This window comes from Protopterus annectens, chromosome 8.part1 (assembly GCF_019279795.1).
Source record: "Protopterus annectens isolate FY-2018-M chromosome 8.part1, PAN1.0, whole genome shotgun sequence".
NCBI lineage: Eukaryota > Metazoa > Chordata > Ceratodontiformes > Protopteridae > Protopterus > Protopterus annectens.
In genome coordinates this window covers 526940911-526961150 of record NC_056742.1, presented here as the reverse complement: position 1 = coordinate 526961150, position 20240 = coordinate 526940911, and the positions used below count along the sequence as shown (strand labels likewise).

General features: G+C 42.7%; 1 protein-coding gene across 3 annotated transcripts in view; it reads left to right on the top strand.

Annotated features, from left to right (window-relative positions):
* Positions 1-8114, top strand: part of DUS2 (dihydrouridine synthase 2) — a 1571638-nt gene extending 1563524 nt beyond the window's left edge. For all 3 annotated transcript variants that reach the window (XM_044082049.1, XM_044082046.1, XM_044082048.1), the window contains one exon: positions 6537-8114. In XM_044082049.1, coding sequence (XP_043937984.1) covers positions 6537-6777 — 241 coding nt within the window. In that variant the 3' untranslated portion in view covers positions 6778-8114. The remainder of the gene's footprint in view (positions 1-6536) is intronic.
* Positions 8115-20240: the final 12126 nt, after the last annotated feature.

The following is a 20240-nucleotide window of genomic DNA, read 5'->3' as shown; positions in this document are numbered from 1 at the left end:
ACTTCAAGAAAAATCCACGATCTTCCACCCAGTCAGAGTGAGTAAGCAGCAATTCAGGTACAAAGGCCAAAAAAAAGAGTCATCCAAGAGGTCCCACCAGACCAGATAGACTCTGGAACGTACTGGAGATTCTTTGTAGTGCCAAAGAAAATGGGACTGGAGACCAGTTCTGGATCTCAGCAACTTAAACAAATCAGTTTGACGCCCCAAGTTCTGAATGGTCACAGTTCTGGCCATTCTCCACTTTTTGGGCAAGGACAACTGGATGTGCTTGATAGACCTTCAGAATATGTACTATCACATAAAGATGAACAGATGACTCAAAAGGTACTTACACTTCCTGCTGGGAGCCAGTCATTACAAGTTCAGAGGTCTGCCCTTTGGTCTCACCGCAGCCCCCAAGGTGTTTAGTAAGTGCATGGCAGGAGTTGCAGCTCACTTGAGACTGCAGGAATTCCGGGTGTTTCCATATCTATATGACTGGCTTATATCCACCCCAACCAGGCATCAACTGTTAAAGGTAAAAAAGGCCAGGTTCTCCAGACAAGTTCTCTTCTGGGGATAACCATAAACTACAAAAAATCTCAACTATAGCCAACTCAAGGTTTAGAATTCATAGGGGCACTTCTCAGCACAAAATCAACCATAGCTTCAGTACCTCCCTCAAGAGTTCAGACAATGAGATCACAGGTCAGAAAAATAATCTGCAGAACCACGGTCTCAGCCAGTTTGGTTCTTCAAGCTCTGGGTTCAGTGGCAGCAGCTATAACTGTTTTACCATTAGCCAGATTTTACATTAGGATTTTACGGTGGATGCTAGCAACATAATGGTTAATATCCCACCAACCCATGTCAACTCCAATTCGAATCACTGACACATGCAAGAGAGATCTCAGTTGGTGGGTTATTTCGGATCATTTTCTACAAGGCCATTCATTCCTCCTCAGCCCAAGGCCGTAGTGACCATGGGCGCTTCCCACTTGTGATGGGGGGACATTATCTGGGGAAAACAGTCCAAGGCACTTGGTTCTCCGAAGATGCTAACTTGCATATCAATGTCCAGAGATGAGAGCAGTGCTTTAAGTGTTGCATGCCCTTCAAGATACTCTCCCCTTGGGGACAATTGCAATTCAAATGGACAATATGTCAGTAGTTTGGTACAGCAGAAACAAGGCGGTGCCAGATCTTATCCCCTTATGTTGAGAAGCGCTCAGGGTATGGCAGTGGGTGATGTCATCAAACCGTTTTCTTATAGCAACGCACATTCTCAAGTCCATCGTAATAACAGACAAGCTGAGCAGGTGCATTCTTCTACTTCACGAGTGGTGTTTCAGCAAGAACATAATGGAAATGATTTTCCACTAGTGGGGCCAGCCTTGCTGTGATCTTTTTGCATCTCCCCTAAACAACAAATGCAGCAGCTACTTTGCATAAATCCCCCCAACTGGGAGAATCACTGAGAGATGCTCTACTTCACAATTAGCTTTCCGGATTACTTTACACTTACCCACCAGTTCTACTATTTCTGAAATTCCTTCAGAAAACTGCCATGTTGAAGAGGAATGTCATCCTCATGGCACCTTACTGGCCTTGACAGATTTGGTTCCCCTTCCTTTGGCCTCGTTTACTTCTCGAACCTTGAATTCTGGATCCAACTTCAGACTTCCTGTCACCCAACAGGCATGAAACATCCAGTTATACCAAGCCTCAGGCTGATCATCTGGCTTCTCCAATTCCATTAATAGCCAGACAACCTATGCAGTTTCTCCTGTCTGACACATACTTTTATCTACCCATAAACCTTGTACACATAAACTCTACTTCAGTAAATGGAGAAAGTTTGTTTACTGGGCACATCAGTATAATGTTGATCCTTTTTCAGATCCTGTACATAACATCCTTGAATTTTTGGCCCTGCTTTTTAAAGAAGGAGGTAGTTCCACTACAGTTAAGGTCCAGTTAGAAGCAGTATTGAATTTTCACATTGGATTTGAAGGCTCTTGTTTTGCCTCTCATAAGCTTTGCAAAGCCTTTTTACGAGGTACTCTTCTCTTAAGGTCTCCTCTTTAACATCCTCCTCCACCTTGAGATCTAAATCTGGTATTGCAAGCACTTATCTCTTCCCCCTTTGAAGCAGCAGCTAGGTGTGACCTTAAATATCTTTCTTGGAAAACAATATTTCTAGTAGCCATTACTTCTGCCAGACAAATTTCAGAGATTCAAGCCTTGTCTTCAAAACCACCATTCTTGATCTTTCACAAGGATAGAATTACATTACGAACCAATGCATCCTTTCTCCCTAAGGTGGTGTCAGACTCTAATATCAATCAAACCATTAATTTGCCAGTATTCTTTCCTAAATTGGATATTGCCTTATCAAAACCATTACTAGCTCATTCAACTAGATCCATGGCAACTTCTAATTTTTCCAGTGTAGAGCATCCATGGATGATACATGTTCTGCAACAACTTAGGCTACTCCCCATGCCTTTGTTACTCATTACAAATTGGATATGGTCTCCAGAAGTAGGGCATCATTTGGCTCAGTGGTGCTCAGGAATATCCTTCCTTGAGTCCACCTGAGATTTTAGGTAGCTGGGGACTTTGTCCCATAAGTTGAGGACAGAATGAAAATTGACAACATCGGATAAAGAAGTTATGTCCTCACCTTAATGTTCCATCTGTGTTGTCCATTTACATTCTTCCTCAACTCCCCACCCTTCAACCTCCATCTTTTAAAAACTAATGGAAGAGTGAGTGGTTAGGGAAGTCATTTCCCTGATACTGAGCTCCACATATAGTCTCTTCACTGTATGACTGCTAATGTTTCTTTCTGCTAAAGTCAGCAAATAAGATCTGAGATACTTGGGGTTGATGCACTGCAGGTGAGAGAGAAGCTTGAGAGTTTTCTGGTTGCCACGAACGTTAGCAATGGCCGAGTCAGATCTGAGGGATCTGGTCCAAACTCAAAAGTTGAGGAAGAATGAAAATGGACAACACAGATGGAACGTTATGGTGAGTATATAACTTCTTTTTTTACCTTGTTTTAAATGCCCCCTTTTTTTGAAGGAGCCTTATGCAAGCACAGGACAAGAACAGGTTGCCTTTGGAGTACACACTTCTTTAACCATGAAAGGGTTGGTGTTCATTCATAAAAGGGAGCTTTCTGCTCTGATCATTTTGCCTTGACTTTTAGATCAGTCAAGTGAGAACACAGGATTTATTCAGTTGTTTTACCTACAGTACTTGGCTGTCTTGATGACTGATGACTGAATATGCTCACATGTCTGGCATTGGAGTAGTGCAGCCATAATGAGAGTTATTTGCAACCAGTTTGGTGAACTGCTTTTTTGATGGCTCAGCAACAATTTAATAAAAAAAGGTATAATGAGGTCATCAAGTCAAAAAATTCATATTAACCTCTCACCTAATTATTATTTCTGTTCCATATTTGTATTTCTTTTTTTTGCCACACTCCACCCGAACCCCCCAAACTGCCTCCTAACCATTAGTTTTCACTCGGCCAAATGGCCCAGTCATTCCTGTTGCACAAGGGCTGAGACCCAACTTATGGAGTCCATCATTTATTTTCCATAGTTTTAGCCCTAAAACCACCGCAAGTACCTAGTAATGAGCTTCAGGGTTTGGAGTAGAGTGGGCATCAGTTAGGGAATGTCACTGACTTCACTTACTCAAGTGAAGTAACCCTTCAAGTCTGCCCTGCCGTCTTAGGAACCATCACTCCCATATTGCCTCCGGTCTCTACCACTGGCTCTACTTGGGGCCTATGCACCCCAGGCACACAACCCCACTGTCTACCTCAAAGGAAAGATACGATGCTTATGCTGTGGCAATACTCCCTTCCTCCTGCCTGTTCCAGCAGGCTCCTGAGACACCGAACAACTCAGGCTGCCTGGATTGTAGTCAGGGTTTTATCTTTTTTTATACAGGTGAAGCCGGCCAATCACTTATCTGCATATTTTGTTGCAAACCTTAATGAGTTCCTGTTTTAACTTTTGCAGCTCATTCTCATGTCCTAACAGAGGTGACCTCTTGACCTCTGCAGGCATTTGCTAGCACAGCTAATTGCGGCCCTGTTAGTTGTTTCCATTTAAATGCTAAATACTGGCTTGAGACTAATAGAAATACCATAAGGAAAAGTTAAAAAGAGAGAGCTCAAGAGGCCATGAAGCTATTCAGAGGCAAATGGATGTGAGCTGCACTATCCATCCAGAGAATTCAACTCTGCAGTCACATCGGATGCCTAGGATGGGGGTCCCCCTCCCTCTGCAATCCAGACACCATTAGTCATATTTCCTCCAAAGCAGTGCTCCGCAGCCAAATACAGGTTGGTGAGAAGGCCAGCTGGAAGGTGGCTTCCCTCCATGAATGGGGGTATTAAGCCTCTGGCAGCAGCCCTCCCCATGCCCCATGGTCCCATAGTCATAGGAGGAGGAGGAGACAACTGCCACTATACCCTCTGAGATTGGCACTAGTTCCCAGTCCTGTTCAGGGTGACATTTAAGATCTTTCTCCTTACTTACAAACCACATATAGTTTTGCTTTTCAGTGTTTTGCTGATTTTTTTTCTCACGTGATGTACGCCTGGTAATGCATTGCATTGCATTCTGTTAAAATGAGTATGTCGGAAGTTCCTAGTGTGAGGTTGGTGACTCTTGGTGCAGATTTTTTTTTGTCCATATAACCTGTATCCTATGCAACTCTCTGACTGTAGCAATAAGGAGTGCTGACACCCTGCTAGCTTTTACCATGCCCTTCAACACATTCGTCTCGTAAAAGACTTTTCACCCTGCTTGACATGGACCCGTTTCCTTATTTGTGTTAAATTAGCCATTCTTATTTGGATGCACCATATACTGCTAAATTTATTTTGTCATATACCTTATTTATTGTATGAATTACTGAATTATAAAGCATCATGGATGGAGGTAGCTTTAACAAAAAGTTTTTTTTTTTTTTTTTGCTGCAAGTTAACCCCCACCCACCATCCCATCATGATCACACAGCTATCTTTATTGTTGGGTTGGCATGTTGGTTATTTTTGTATGGCAGAAAGTGCCCCTGCTGACTTCATTCCCCTTCCATCGGTCCATGGCCATTCTTAGCTCAGGTGCCCAACTCTTTACCTTACCAGGACAGGTGGATATACCCTGCGGCTACTGAAGGTTTTGCCACAATCTTATAAAAGTATCACATTGCCACAAGTGATTCAAGAGCTGACTTGCAAATAAGGGGACTGTACCACCTTACGTGTTCATCTTGTTACAGACCACTGCCTGCTGTGAGACTTGGTCTTGGAGCATCTCCACCTCTCAGGTGGCAATGCTGTCCACGTCCTGCCCACACGCTTTCTGTTGTTGTCATGATTTCCTTTGATTTTATCAGGCTACAAGCTGTGGTCAACCTTCATCAGGACATCACTGCATTCTTCCTGTGAAAGAAAGGCATGCAGGGATAGCTTCATCCATCTTCACCTCCCCTAAATAAATATAGCACTATAAAGTGCATCCAAATCAGAGCATAGAATATACAGGAACAGTTGATTTAAAAAAAATATTCCTAAACAAACACCACCACCAAGTGGTAAAATAAAAAGAAAAGGATAACAACTAGCAAATTAACGAGTACCATCATATACAGCTTATTCCTTGACATTCTGTAGTCGCATAGTATGTAAGCTATCACATTCAGACATTGATTGCTAAATATAGTTAAGTCTTTTGTAGGTAACTAGTAGGCTAATGACCTCGAGGGGTCTTTTTAAGCATTGCCATGCTTCTCAAGATTCAAACTTGTATCTTTGAGGTAAACACCTTAACCATTAAGCCAACCACCAACCCTGCATCTCTAATGTATTCCTTGCAGTGCTGTGGCTAGCCAGACATGGGGAATGACATAGGTCCAAAGCAGGCAAGAGTCTGGCATGTCTAGCAATAAATGAACGCCAACTTGTCACAGAAGTCTGTGGATGATATTTCCACACAGAGGCTATGTGTAATCTGGAAATAAGGATCGCCAAAACTACCCAGTTCTTTATCTGGGCCAGCATTTTTGAGAAGGTGCTGGACTGAAAGCAGATCCAGTTATCTGACAGAGGATAGCTACATCTGCTTTTGGGACACGTTTGTCACACTTCTCAGAAGGGCTAATTTAACACAAATAAGGGAAAAGGTCCATGTCAAGCAGAGCCAAAAGCCAGGGTCATAGTCAAGGCTTAACCCACTACAGCAGTGAAGCTCACCATTTGCAATCCAGCTCTACTGTTATTAAATATTAGTTCCAGTATGAGCACGTTGAAGAACAGTATGCATGATGCTTAAAAAGATCGCTGCGTCTGCTTTGATTCTTTGGAATGAAGATGTGAGTTCTTATTAAAAGTGACAGGATTATTCTGTCTTTAAAACGTTACCATGAAATCATTAGGTCATTTTAGGTAATTTTTTTGTTCTTCTTGTGAAGACGACCCCTTTTCCCATGGTAGTATGTAGTCAGATTTTCTTTTTTTTTCATTTCAGGGAAAAATCCAAGAAGCTAGCAGAGCAGGCAGCTGCAATTGCATGTCTTAGAACTTTGCAACTTCCAGAGGGAAGACTGAGTGAAGGAGAAAACAACCCGATCCACAAACGAAAGAGGGATGAAAAAGAGGCCATCAATGGGACTGGAGTTACAGAGGACACTGATTTAGAGTGTGCACATAAAAAACAACAAATCATTCAGAAAACATCAGAGCTGGACAGTTCAGCAGTGCCACAATAACAAAATGTGTTGTAAACAAACTGCATTACTTTATCATGCCATGTTTGCATTTATTTGAGTCAGTCCACCTAGATGTCCCTTAGTAAACTCCAGAATTACAGCAGTGTTATTCAGCACTACAGAAGCATACATTGAGTTGTCAGACCAAATTGGGCTGATAACGTTTACAGAACAGTAGGCTGCTGTGGGGAGAAGTATTATAAACTTTAAACCTCAGCTTAACTTATTACATAACAGTATTTTTCTGTGCATTTTGTTCTCTGCATCACATGGACATCCTTTTGTCAAAGGTTCTGCTGTAAATGATCTAGTATCCTCCAGGTAAAGCTGCAACAGGACATACCCAGCGGCATATCTACAGTGGGACAAACCTGACTATTCAAAACTTCATCTGGCGAATAAGTATGTAAAACAAAATGCCTCCTACACCTTCTTTCTTTTTAACTCCCCCAGTTACACAGCAATGGAAAAAACTGAAAAGGCTAAAAACTGAATTAGTGGTAGTACACAAATAAAAATTGTGTCAGCAGTGACTTTTAGTAGTGCACAAATAAAAACTATGTCATCAGTGACTCTTTAGTAGTGCACAAATAAAAACTATGTCATCAGTGACTCTTTATGGAAAACAGTGGTCAAAAAGTTGCAACTCGTTCCGGTGTACTCAGCAAGTTGCAAACCCATCCACTTTACACTCATACAAAGGTAGGAAACTCATTGCCACTAACCTACTCCCATCTGGCTCACTGACCCCTGACATACATCTGTCTTAGACCCTTGCAAATGTACTGGTAGAGAGTTTGGTCCAGGGGTCTCAAGAGCCCTGTAGCTGGTGTTTCTCCATGTTTTTTCCCATCTTGGTGTACCTTCCGACTCAAAGAAGTAGTTTACTGTTTTGTCTAAGATATCTGCACTACTGGCTTTTTCCATGAGATCCAGCTCCTCTGTATCACAGTCATTCAGAGCACTGCAGTGCAGTTGCAGCCCCCCCCCCGCAACCTCAAAATAGTTCTGTATTTTATTTTGTTTTATTTTATTTTTGTGTGTTATGTCAGTCTCATGATGTGGACTCTATTTTGTAACAGAATCTGTGCATCAAAATGGAAATTCCACATTCTGCCCCTGGTGGACAGGGCTGTTTATTTTACATAAGTGTCATTAGATGAATTTAATACAGACAAAAACTTTGAACACATCTGAACTAGTATAAAACATCAGCCTGTGTGGCTCTAAGCTAGTCACTTAGACAATGCTCCTGAGATGTATCTCAAAAGGGGACGTGGATCAGTGCTCTGCCATGTTTAACGAATACCAATAAATAAATACAATCAAAATTAAAACTGCATCTGTCTATTTATTTTAAGTCTTTCAGCATGCACTGGATCATATTCTTTATTGTGCAGAGTGGATGACATAATTTGAGTCGCATTTGGGCATGAGAAGTCCTTATATATTGCTGTACAACTTTATAATAATGCATACAAAATACAAGCACTGACACAGCAGAACTACATGTGTAATATGTCAGTGTGTAGGGCTGGGCCACAAATTCAAAAATACACCACCTGGTTTTATCATGTCAAGGTAAAAGTTCATTATTTTTTTAATATTTTTTGTAGTTCAAACTGGGGTTATTTTAAAATGTATTTTATACAGAATGCAGATCTCTGTCAGTTGATTAAAAGCTAAGTAAATAAATGTTGTGAGATGCGGTTCTTTCCTGAGACATGAAAGTCTGGATGCACGTTTTTGTGAATATGTGAAAGTTAGCCAGTGGGAAGATTTCAGTACTTTTGGCATATTGCCTGCAGTTTGGCAGCTTGCTGCCTCCTTCTTCCCCTTGTTTTTGTATACTCTTTTCCCAAACCTCTATTAAAAACATCATTGGATCTAGCAACCACCAAGTGTAGAAAGTATCCCACTACCCAACCCCTCATCATGTTATTTTTGGAGTTCCAGCTTATAATTTGTTACTTATGCCCTCTTCCACCCATTCTGCTTTTATTAATCAACTCAGTTCTATCTGCTGCCACTGTCCCTACTCTGGCTTTGCTATATCTTGTCCTTGGTCTCTTGCCTTTTTTAGATCTGACAGTCCTACATTCTCTGCAGTTTTTCATTATAATTTCTATACCAAATATCATTTCCATTTTTCTGAAAAGTCTTTGCAAACCTCCCAGCAAGTGTATATTTTCTGTAGCGAATACCTCTCAATATTTCAAGTCTGGCCTCTTGAAAATGTTTGAACCATTAGAACTTCACTGCTCTTGTATTCTTCCGATCTGACTGTGTACTGTTTGAACCATTAGAACTTCACTGCTCTTGTATTCTGCCGATCTGAATGTGTACTGTTTGAACCATTAGAACTTCACTGCTCTTGTATCCTGCCGATCTAACTGTGCACTGTTTGAACCATTAGAACTTCACTGCTCTTGTATCCTGTCGATCTGACTGTGTACTGTTTGAACCATTAGAACTTCACTGCTCTTGTATTCTGCCGGTCTGACTGTGTACTGTTTGAACTATTAGAACTTCACTGCTCTTGTATTCTGCCGATCTGAATGTGTACTGTTTGAACCATTAGAACTTCACTGCTCTTGTATTCTGCCGATCTAACTGTGCACTGTTTGAACCATTAGAACTTCACTGCTCTTGTATTCTGCCGATCTGAATGTGTACTGTTTGAACCATTAGAACTTCACTGCTCTTGTATTCTGCCGATCTGTGTACTGTTTGAACCATTAGAACTTCACTGCTCTTGTATTCTGCCGATCTAACTGTGCACTGTTTGAATCATTAGAACTTCACTGCTCTTGTATTCTGCCGATCTGAATGTGTACTGTTTGAACCATTAGAACTTCACTGCTCTTGTATTTTGCCGATCTGACTGTGTACTGTTTGAACCATTAGAACTTCACTGCTCTTGTATTCTGCCAATCTGACTGTGTACTGTTTGAACCATTAGAACTTCACTGCTCTTGTATTCTGCCGATCTGACTGTGTACTGTTTGAACCATTAGAACGTCACTGCTCTTATATTCTGCCGATCTGACTGTGTACTTTTTGAACTATTAGAACTTCACTGCTCTTGTATTCTGCCAATCTGACTGTGTACTGTGTGAACCATTAGAACTTCACTGCTCTTGTATTCTGCCGATCTGACTGTGTACTGTTTGAACCATTAGAACTTCACTGCTCTTGTATTCTGCCGATCTGACTGTGTACTGTTTGAACCATTAGAACTTCAATGCTCTTGTATTCTGCCGATCTAACTGTACATTGTTTGAACCATTAGAACTTCACTGCTCCTGTGTACTGTTTGAACCATTAGAACTTCACTGCTTTTGTATTCTGCCAATCTAATTGTACATTGTTTGAACCATTAGAACTTCACTGCTCCTGTATTCTACCATTCTGACTGTACAGAGTAGCATTTTGTTTGCTTGAACCATATCCCTGTTATATACCAGGAGGAGGGGTTCAGTCTGGGGGTTGTCATGTTGCAGTTTTTTAGGAAACACCTCTGAAACGGCCATGGAGACCCTCGGACTTCATTATTTCACTAAGACTAGCAGTGCAGTTTGTCTGTCCAGCCATTTTTACATTACAACTAGCTTTTTCCCTTTGAATAGAAATGCATCTATCAGAGAGGTTTACATAGGCAGAAGGAGTATTTCTGAGCCTTTGATCTGATGTTGTCAATTTTCATTTTATCCTTGACGTATGGGTTCGGTTCCGATATTGGAACTGACTTGGATGATACTACAGCTCGTGCTAACCAAAAACTCTCAAGCTTCACCTCTTCCCATAATCCCTCTGTCCCAATTACCTTAGATCTCATCTGCCACTTTTCCAGACAGATGCTTTCATCAGAGCTCTTGAGCTTAGTTCATTTTTCTTGGATAATTTTCTTCAATTTCTTCAAATTTCTTTTTTCTGTGGAAAACCCTTCCTTGGAGGAATCAGTTTATCTGCAGGCTTTCGGTACTTGCCCGTCTACCTCTTGGATGATTCCACCCACTGACAAACTCATTCACTTGATTTCTCAGCAGGTGTGGAAGGCTCTGGACACCATTGAACCATCCCCAAGAGACTGGACAAAAATTTAATCTGCACCTGAGGATAAACAATTCTGGGATAAAAGTTTAGCGGTAGATGCCATGGTCTTAGCGGCTGCCACAAAAAAGGAACCCACTGAGGAGAGCTCATCTATCCATCCACCAAACAGAGAGTCTCAGGCAATGGACAGAATTGGGAAGCGGGTTTATGCTTCATCGAACTTCACCTTAAGGTCTTGGCATTTCCTGGCACATTTTACCAGACTTCAAAATGATCTGATTAAGAAGTTATCAAATACCCTGGTGGGAACTGTTACTGAGGGAGTCCAAGAGAAGGTTGTTTCCCAGTTGGCCTCCCTGGAGTGTGTGGCAAACTTGTCCATGAGGTACATTGCACATGCAGACGAAGGGATCACCAGAGCGGGGGGTTCAGGAGTAGCCATAAGGAGACACACCTGGATGCACCCATGTGACTTTGTGGAACCATTTAAGTCTTCATTCATCAATGCACCTTTTGATGGATTATCTCTCTTTGGCCCAAAATTTAGAGAGACATTATCCAGGTGTGAGAAGGATGGTAAGACCATTTCTGCCTTGAGCATATGTTTTTCCACCCCCCCCCCCCCAACGATCCTTTTCTAGGAATCAGAAGAGCAGTGGAAAGATGTGGTTCAAAAGACACACATGGTACCAGTTCTCCCATTAGCAGAGGAGGAAACTACAATGGAAGACGCTGTCCAAGTGGCATAGGTGGTCCGCAGAATGAGGGCTTCAGAAATTCCTTCCTTGGTAAGCCCTTTCAGCATTCCTGAAAGGAGGCCCAATTATCTTTCTTTGGAGGCATTCAGGGGATGTTTATCCTTGCACCAAAATGCCTGGCTAAATATAACAACATATTCTTGGATGCAGTGGATCATATTCAGAGGCTATACCATACCTTTTTCCCATCCCCCCCATATGCAAAAAAATCCCAGATGTTTCACCCAGTCAGTGGGAACCAGCAGATCTAGAAATTCAAAAACTGGTAGAAAAAGGGTCATCCAAGAAGTCCCACCAGACCAGGGAAGATCCAGAGTTTACTCAAGATTCTTTTTAGTGCCAAAAAAGACAGGGGACTGGAGACCAATTTTGGACCTCAGTGTGTTGAGCAAATCAGTTCAACAAACAAAATTCTGGATGGTCACAGTACAGTCCATTCTTCTGTTTTTAGGAAAGGACAACTGGATGTACTGACTAGATCTTCAGGATGTGTATTACCACACAAAAATGGACAAGCACTCCAGGAATTTACTCCACTTCTGGCTGGTCATTACCAGTTTAGGGTGCTGCACTTTCATCTCACCACAGCCCCCATGGTGTTCATCAAATGTGTAGCAGTAGTAGCAACTTACTTGAGACGGCAAGGATTCCAGGTGTTTCCGTACTTGGATGACTGGCTCATTACTGCTGCAATTAGCCATCATTTGATAGAGGTAAGGGATTACATTCTTAAGACCTGTGTGTACCTAGGAATAACTGTAAATCAAGAAAAATCTCAGCGGACTCCAACTCAGAGTTTGGAGTTTATAGTGGGCAGTGCTGAATATGACCACAACAAGCGTAGCATCCCTTCCTCCAGTGAGACTTCAAAAAAATCATAATTCAGGAATAATCCACAGCAAAAATGTACTAGGTTCTATGGCAGCAACAATAACTCTAGTTCCCTTAGCCAGGCATCGTATGAGAAGTCTACAGTGGCTGCTGGCATCTCAATGGTTTGTGCTATACCAACCCATGTAGGAGCAGATTCGGATCACAAGTCATTGCAGGAAGGATCTAGCTTGCTGTATTTACTCCATATGGGCTGCCCCTTCATCCTGCCAGAACCCAATGCCACAGTGACCATGGATGCCTCCCAGATGGGGTGGGTGGGGCATTTTCCTACAAGACTGTCCAAGGCACTTGGTGCCTCTTAGAAGCCAACTTGCACATCAGTGTTCTGGAACTAAGAGCCATGCTTTTAGCATTGCAAGTCTTTCAAACAGCTCTTCCTGTAGGAACAATTGCAGTTCAAACAGGCAGTATGTCAGTAGTTTGGTACATCACCAAACAGGGAGGAACCAAGTCTTATCCCCTTTGTCAAGAAGCACTCAGAGAGTGGCACTGGGTGATGTCTTCCAACCGCTTTCTGATAGCAATGCACATTCTGGGGAGTTCCAGTGTGATAGCAGATGAACTGAGCATATGTATTTCTTCGCCCTCATGAGTGGTCTCTCAATACAAAAGTGACGGAAAAGATTTTCCGTCAATGGGGCAAGCCTTGCTGAGACCTGTTCACCTCTGCTGTAAACAAGTGCAACAACTACTTTGCCCTGATCCCCCTCTAGGGAAGTCACCAAAAGATGCTCTTCTCCACACATGGCCCTCTGAACTCCTATATGCCTTTCCCCCAATAATTCTAATTCTTAGCAGTCAGGTTGAAGGAGCAAAGTAATCTTCATTGCTCCATTTTGACCTTGCCAGATCTGGTTCCCCTTTCTTTGGCCTTATCTGATTCAACATCCTTGGACTCTGGACCTGGCACCAGACCTTATGTCCCATCCAGACGGGCTAGTTCACCCAGACATTATGAACCCCAAGCTGACAGCATGGTTCCTGCAGTTCCACTAGTTGCCAGGTGTCTTAACCATTCTTCTCCAGTATGCCAAATTCTCTTAAGGCTTCCACCTGGAAACTCTATACTAGTAAATGGGAGAAGTTTACCATCTGGGATCAAGAAAGGGATATTGACCTCTTTTCCACTTCTATTGATAATATTTTAGATTTCTTAGCCTGTCTTTTCAATGAAGGAGCTTTCCCTTCTACCATCAGAATATAACTAGCAACAATTTCAGATTTCCATGATGGTTTGGAAGAACGTTCTTTGGCTTCTCATATACTTTGTAAGTTATTTGTAAAAGGAACACTCTTGCTGAAATCTCCTGTCAATGATCCTAATCCACTTGGGACCTAAACCTAATGTTGCAAACCATTGTACATTCTTCCTTTGAACCATCTGCAGACTTTGATCTAAAGTACTTGTCATGTTAAAGATTATTTTTGATGGCAATAACCTCTGCTGGAAGAATTTCAAGAAATTCAGGCCTTATCATGTAAACCACCTTATCTGATTTTTCACAAAGACATTGTTTCCTTATGTACAAATTCCACCTTTCTACCTAATGTAGTGTAAGAGTCTTATATCAATCAGACTATTAATTTGCTAGTATTCTTTCCAAACTTTTTGAACAGAGGTGAATACTGTTTATATTTGCTAGATGTTCACAGACCATTATGCTTTTATCTTCACAGGACTAAAGACATCAGAAAATCTGACCAACTGTTTGTCTCCTTTTCAGCTAGTTTTGGTAAACCAGTCAGCAAGGTGACCTTAGCCAGACGGCCCAAGGATTGCATTTCCTTTTTCATTCCTTTATTAATGCCAAAAAGAAAATTGCCTTACCTAGACATGTGAAGCCACATTCTACAAGATCTGTTGCCACTTCAGCAGTTTTCCAGTCTAGAGCTTCAATGGATGATATATGTGCAGCATCTATTTGGGCTTCTCTCTGTACCTTTATTACTCATAACAAATTGGATTTGGTCTCTAGGGGAAGAGCATCCTTTGGTTCAATGGTGCTCAGGAATATCCTTCCGTACGTCCTCCCAAGGTCTAAGGTAACTGGGGACTCTGTCCCATACTTTAAGGATAAAATGAAAATTGACAACATCAGATAAAGACGTTATGTACTCACCATAACATTCTGTGTTAGTTGTCCATTGATATTTATCCATGACTCCCCTCCCTCCAACCCCAGCCTTTGAAGACTCTTTGGTAGAATGGATAATGCACTTAGGTTTTATGGTAATCTTTAAGGCATAGCAAAAATGTCTTCCTTTGGGGCTTCTTTATCTATCACTCTAATCTGCACATTCGATCTGAGGGAATTGGGAGAGAAGGATTATGGTTAGAGGTGAAGCTCAAGAGTTTTTGGTCAGTGAGAACTGTAGTAATAGCCGAGTTGGTTCCAATATCAGAACTGAGCCGGCCGATACATCAAGGATAAATGAAAATGGACAATGCAGATGGAAAGTTATGGTGAGTATGTAACAACTTTTTTTTTCCAGCCATCAGTTGGAGATCTCCTGAGAAAGAGTGCACAGTAGACTGTTGCAATGTTGTAACCAGACAGGTTCTTGTGATGGTGATATAGGATAGGGGATCAGAGCATGAGTCCTCTGGCACTTAGCATAGAGGACTAAAGCTCTGTGCTGTTTATGAGCTGCTTTCTGTGCCCACAGTATGTTGTTCGATGCCTTCCACCTTCATTTGCCAACTGTGTGACTGAGCAAGTCATTTAACCAGATATCCAGGGTCACCCCTGAAAAGGGACAATTTGTCCAGTGGGCTTTCCTGGTCAACAAATGGGTAAAAAAAAATACCCGGTGTGGAAATACTTGGCCTCCCTGATGATACAAGGGTCTCAACAAACTACATTCAGGTCTGCTGACTGCACATAAGCTCTTGATAAGCAGACATATGTAAGTGGAGTGTCCCAGGTTCTGCACCTTTGTTTGCAGTCAGATAACAGAGTTTTAGCACAACACACCAAGACCAGTATGCTACTAGCCAGCTTGACTATATCTCATTGATGTGGGAAGAATCGCTTTGGACCCACTCTGCTCACCCCTTTTGAAAACTTATCATGTCTGCAGTTAAACTGGAATTCTGCTCAGGGCTGAGACAAAGTAATTTACATTGATCTCTCAATTCATAGGTTCATTGGTTCATAGGGTCATAGGAGGATACTAGGCTATTCGTCCAGATGCCCGTATAAGCCTAGCCAAGAATTTTGCCATTGTTCTCACACAGTCAGCACCTGTTTCCCTTGTCCAGCAGGGACACAGGTGGGATCCCAGGGATGTATTTTCTGTTTACCTTCCACTCTGCCAGGTTCCTCTTAAAGAGGACTAGAGAGGTACTCTGCTTAACATGGAGTGGGAGTCTGTTCCACAGACGAGGAAATCTCTGGGACACAAATATCTCCTGTCCTATTAATGCCACATATCAGGCTGAGGCCTTGCATGCGGGTTGCCAGAGTGAATTTTAATTTATAGATATGCCACAAGATCATCAAGGCTGGGTCTGAGATGGCCTTGTATGCCAGACACAAGTCACCTCTGAGCACTCTCTATGAGACTGAGTAGAGGGACAGAGCTTTTAGCTTATCTGTATAGGATAGGTGTTTGAGACCCTGGATTTTCCTGGTCAGGCGCCTCTGTGGTCTCTCCAGCTGCTGCACGTGCTTGGCAAGGTACATGCCAAAGTGGGCATTGACTCAATAATGGGTCTGATAAGGGAGGAGTACAGGGATGTTATGATGTTCTTGTTTTTGAATGAAATATCCTTACTTATGAGGTGGGCTATGTAGAAAGATTTCCATACAACGGAGGCAATGTGATGGTCAAAAGTCAGGTTGCTGTCAAACTGGGTGCCCAAGCCCCTCACGACTGCTTGCGTGCTTAGTACATTGTTAGTAATGTGATAATTAGTGGGGACGCCATTTTCCCCAAAGGGGATAATGATGCATTTCTTGGTATTCAGTTTGAGACCATGCTTCTGGCACTAGTCTTTAGTTTGGGTAAGGCCCTCTTGGAGGATGTTCACATCACTAGAGGAATTTAAAACAGTGCCCGGCTTGCAGTCATCTGCAAACTCGGTCAGCCACAGACCACTGGTTTTGGCTTACACCTCAGAAAAGTATATCCCAAACAGTAGAGGCCCCAAGATTGATCCTTGGGGTACACCACTCGTTATGGGTCTACTACTAGATGTGGTTTCCCCTGTTTTGACTGAGTGGGTTTTATCATTGAGCCAGCTAGCTACCCATCTGGTAACATATGGGTTGATGCCTAGCTGGGAGAGTTTATCTATTATGCCCAAGTGGGGAATAGTGTCGGAAGGCTTTGGCTAGGTCAAGGTAGGCGGTGTACACAATCTTCCCCTCATCCATGGCTTTGGTGACTGTTTTGAAGAAGTTGACCAAGTTTAATAGGCATGATCTCCCTTTGACAAAACCAAACTGTGTGGAGTCAAGTGTTTGGAGGTTGCCAATGTCCTTGTTTATAAGGTCCACGATAATGTGTTCCATGGCCTTGCAGATCAGGCTAGTTAAGCTGATGAGCCTATAATTGCCTGGATCAGTGCAGGGGGATGACAGTGGCTGTCCTCCATTTGGCTGGGATGAAGCCAGTGCTCAGACTTTGGTTGAACAGGGTGCCTAATGGAGCTGAGAGCTCATGCCTGAATTCATGTAGGATGCAGCCAGGGATGTTGGGTTCCATGGAGACTGTATTTTTTGTCTTTGAGAGGGCATTAAAGACCTGCTCCCTGGTGATGGGGGGGGGGGGCAGGTGCTGGGGTTGTCATGGTTTACTGATAAGGGGGACAGGGCGGTGAAGTTTTCACTGAACCTGTATGCTAGGTTGGCTATATCTATGGCGTTTGTGTATGTGGTGTTCTTGACCACAAGTTCAGAGCGGATTTGGGAGTTACCTTTGAGATTGCAGACGTATATGAAGAAGGCCTTGTGATTGTCTTTAGTGGATGTGGCCAATTTGTATTTGAAGTTAGCCTTAGAGGATCTCACCAGTGACCTTATTTGCTTGTTCAGACAAAGGAGAGATTGCTTCCAACTTGACACATGCTCCTTCTTGGTCCTGGACAGCATTTTTTTTCTTTTTATTATAGAGTTTGTTTATTGCTGCTGTCCACCAGAAAGGTTTACTCTTCCTTGAGCAAGATGATTTGGTCCTCTCAGGTATTGCTGAGTCCATACAGCTATGTAGGTGCTCATATAGTTTTTTGGTGTAGGCTTGGACAGTAGTGCCAGTTCCAACTGAAGGGATGGTGGCTGTGAAGCTGCTTATACCTGCTCTCAGGAGATTGTAGTCAGCTTTGTAAAAGTTTTCTTTTGTTTGACCCTGATGGGGGGGGGGGGTCAGACGAGATGGTGACTTCAAAAGTGATCACTTTATGGTTGGATCTTACCAAGGAGGATGACACTTTAGGGGTGCTACAGTGGCTACTCATGTTGGTTAGTACCAGGTCCAGGATATTTTCACCTCTCATGGGGGTGTCAACCAGCTGATCCAATGCATTGGCATTGACAAAGTCAAGGAATCTCTGGGCATTCATGTCTGGGCTAGAATAGGTCTTCCACTGTATGATGGAGTAGTTAAAGTCACCCAGGATGGATTCAAGTAAGTCCAGATAGGTGGAGTGGGTGTCCTGAGTCATGGTTGGTAGTCACTAGCTAGCTATGATTTGAATAGGTGTTTTGTCAACAAACTGCACTTGGATTGTCTCCTGTGCGTCATACTGTTTTATCAGCCTGGAGGTGTGAACGTCTTTGATAAGTATTGACACTCCACCTCCTTTGACTTTGTAGCCTTCCATTTGGGGTCTGAAAGTATGGTAGGATGAGTAACCTGGTAAGGCTGGGGTGTACTCCTCAGCCTTGAACCAGGTTTCAGTGACTGCACAAATGTCAGCATCCTTCAGGGTGAGGAATGCTTGCAATGAGTGCAGTTTCATGCTAAGACTCTTAGCATTTAGCAGCACGACCTTTAAATTTCATTTAGAAGAATTTTTCACATTGGTGATTTTGTGCTCATGACTTTGCCTAAAAAAGGCATTATGGGGGAGGCAAGAGCCTTTGCCAGAAGCCTGAAGGCCATCTCTGGCAAAGCATTGTGGTCTGGTAATCATGTCCTCCCATTCTGCCAGGTATGCGATCCCCTTGGAATGACACAAGAAACTAATCCATTTGTTAAAGTCAGTCATTTTCTGTTTGTATTGAGGCATCATTCTGGGTGACGGTAGGATGCTGCTTAAGGCTAGGGACATACCTGCCTGGGACACATATTCAGTGAGCTCAATCATGTCGCTCTTCATATAGTCCAGAGAGGTACTTCTCAAATCATTCACACCAACATGGACTATGGCAGAGTCATAACAGTACCTGTTGTTAAGAGATGTGAGTGTATCCGTGATATGGTGGATTCTAGCACTGACAAGCAACTTACAGTGACTTTCTCCTTGTCTAGCCTGGTGAGGGGCACATCTGTGTGGCTCATGTTAGAATCCCCTTTAATTAATATGTTGTGTATGTGGCTGGGCCTTAGAGGCTGTGAGATACAAGGGTGTGTACTATGTGTGATGCTTGGTGCTGTGGGTTGTGATGTGCATGTGTGTTTTTGCTTCGGAGGTCTGAGGTATGTTTTTGTTGAGAGCCTTTGCATCTGTAGGTGTGTGTTGTCCAGGTGTGGGTAGCATTAGAGGTGTGGTGTTTGTCGTCTTTGTGCAGACAACCTTTTTAGTGCCAGATGTACTGGCTTGTGACTGAGAAAGCAAGGATTCTAGGTTCTTAATGTAATTGCATCCCTCACATATTGTGTTCCTAGGTGATAGTAGTAGAGGGTTGTCTGTGTACATAAGGCAGTTGCTACACTGTCTTAGGATGCCCATATCAACCAGACTAGCAGGAGAAACCATAGGAAATTGTCCATCCATGGATGTCAGAATCTGTGGAAGAGAGGTCAGGGATAGTAGAGTGGGTACCTATAGGTGTGAGTGGGGCTAGATAAAAATCAATACAGTAGCTGCAAGTGAGGGGCTCACTTACACAGAAGTGCTGGTAAGGGAACAAATGCAACTGCGATACCTTGCAAAGGGTTAAAATAGTGCAGTGGCGGTGTGCGACACGCAGCAAGCACAAACCCGTGCAAATGCGGGTTTTAAATACCATAAAAATGAAAGTAAAAGAGGAACACTGGAATTGACTAATCAACCCTTGTTCCATAGGTCTTAGCTAAATACCCTATGCCAGACCCATTCCAACCAGTTCACTTACTCCCACTAAGTGCATCCAGGCCCTGACTAACACTAGATGGTGTAGCAGGAACACAGGAATCATACAAACAGATCTGGATGTAGCAAAACCTGTAACCAGACTATGCTAAAGATATTTAACTTCTGTTTAGGTCAATTTAGCACAGGAGAACAAAAACACACATAAATATGAGTAGCAAACAAGAGCAAGCTGATTTAAACAAATTAAATAATAGAAAACCTCGAAACTGAGCTTTGTTCCAGCAACCTTCAATCAGATTAGTTCTAACTGCACACTCCTGCCACTAGGGTGCAGGGGAACCCTCTCCAAATAGATGGCCTGTATTAATGCTCAAGTTATCCAAACAGAGCTAGATTCAGCAAGTCTGAATCTAGTCTTTGCTACAGCAAACAAGGTGCACCAATTTCAGAAAGAAACAGTTCAAACAAGTAGTCACAATAAGCCTTCAACCAGCAATTCCCAACTCAGAAGGGCA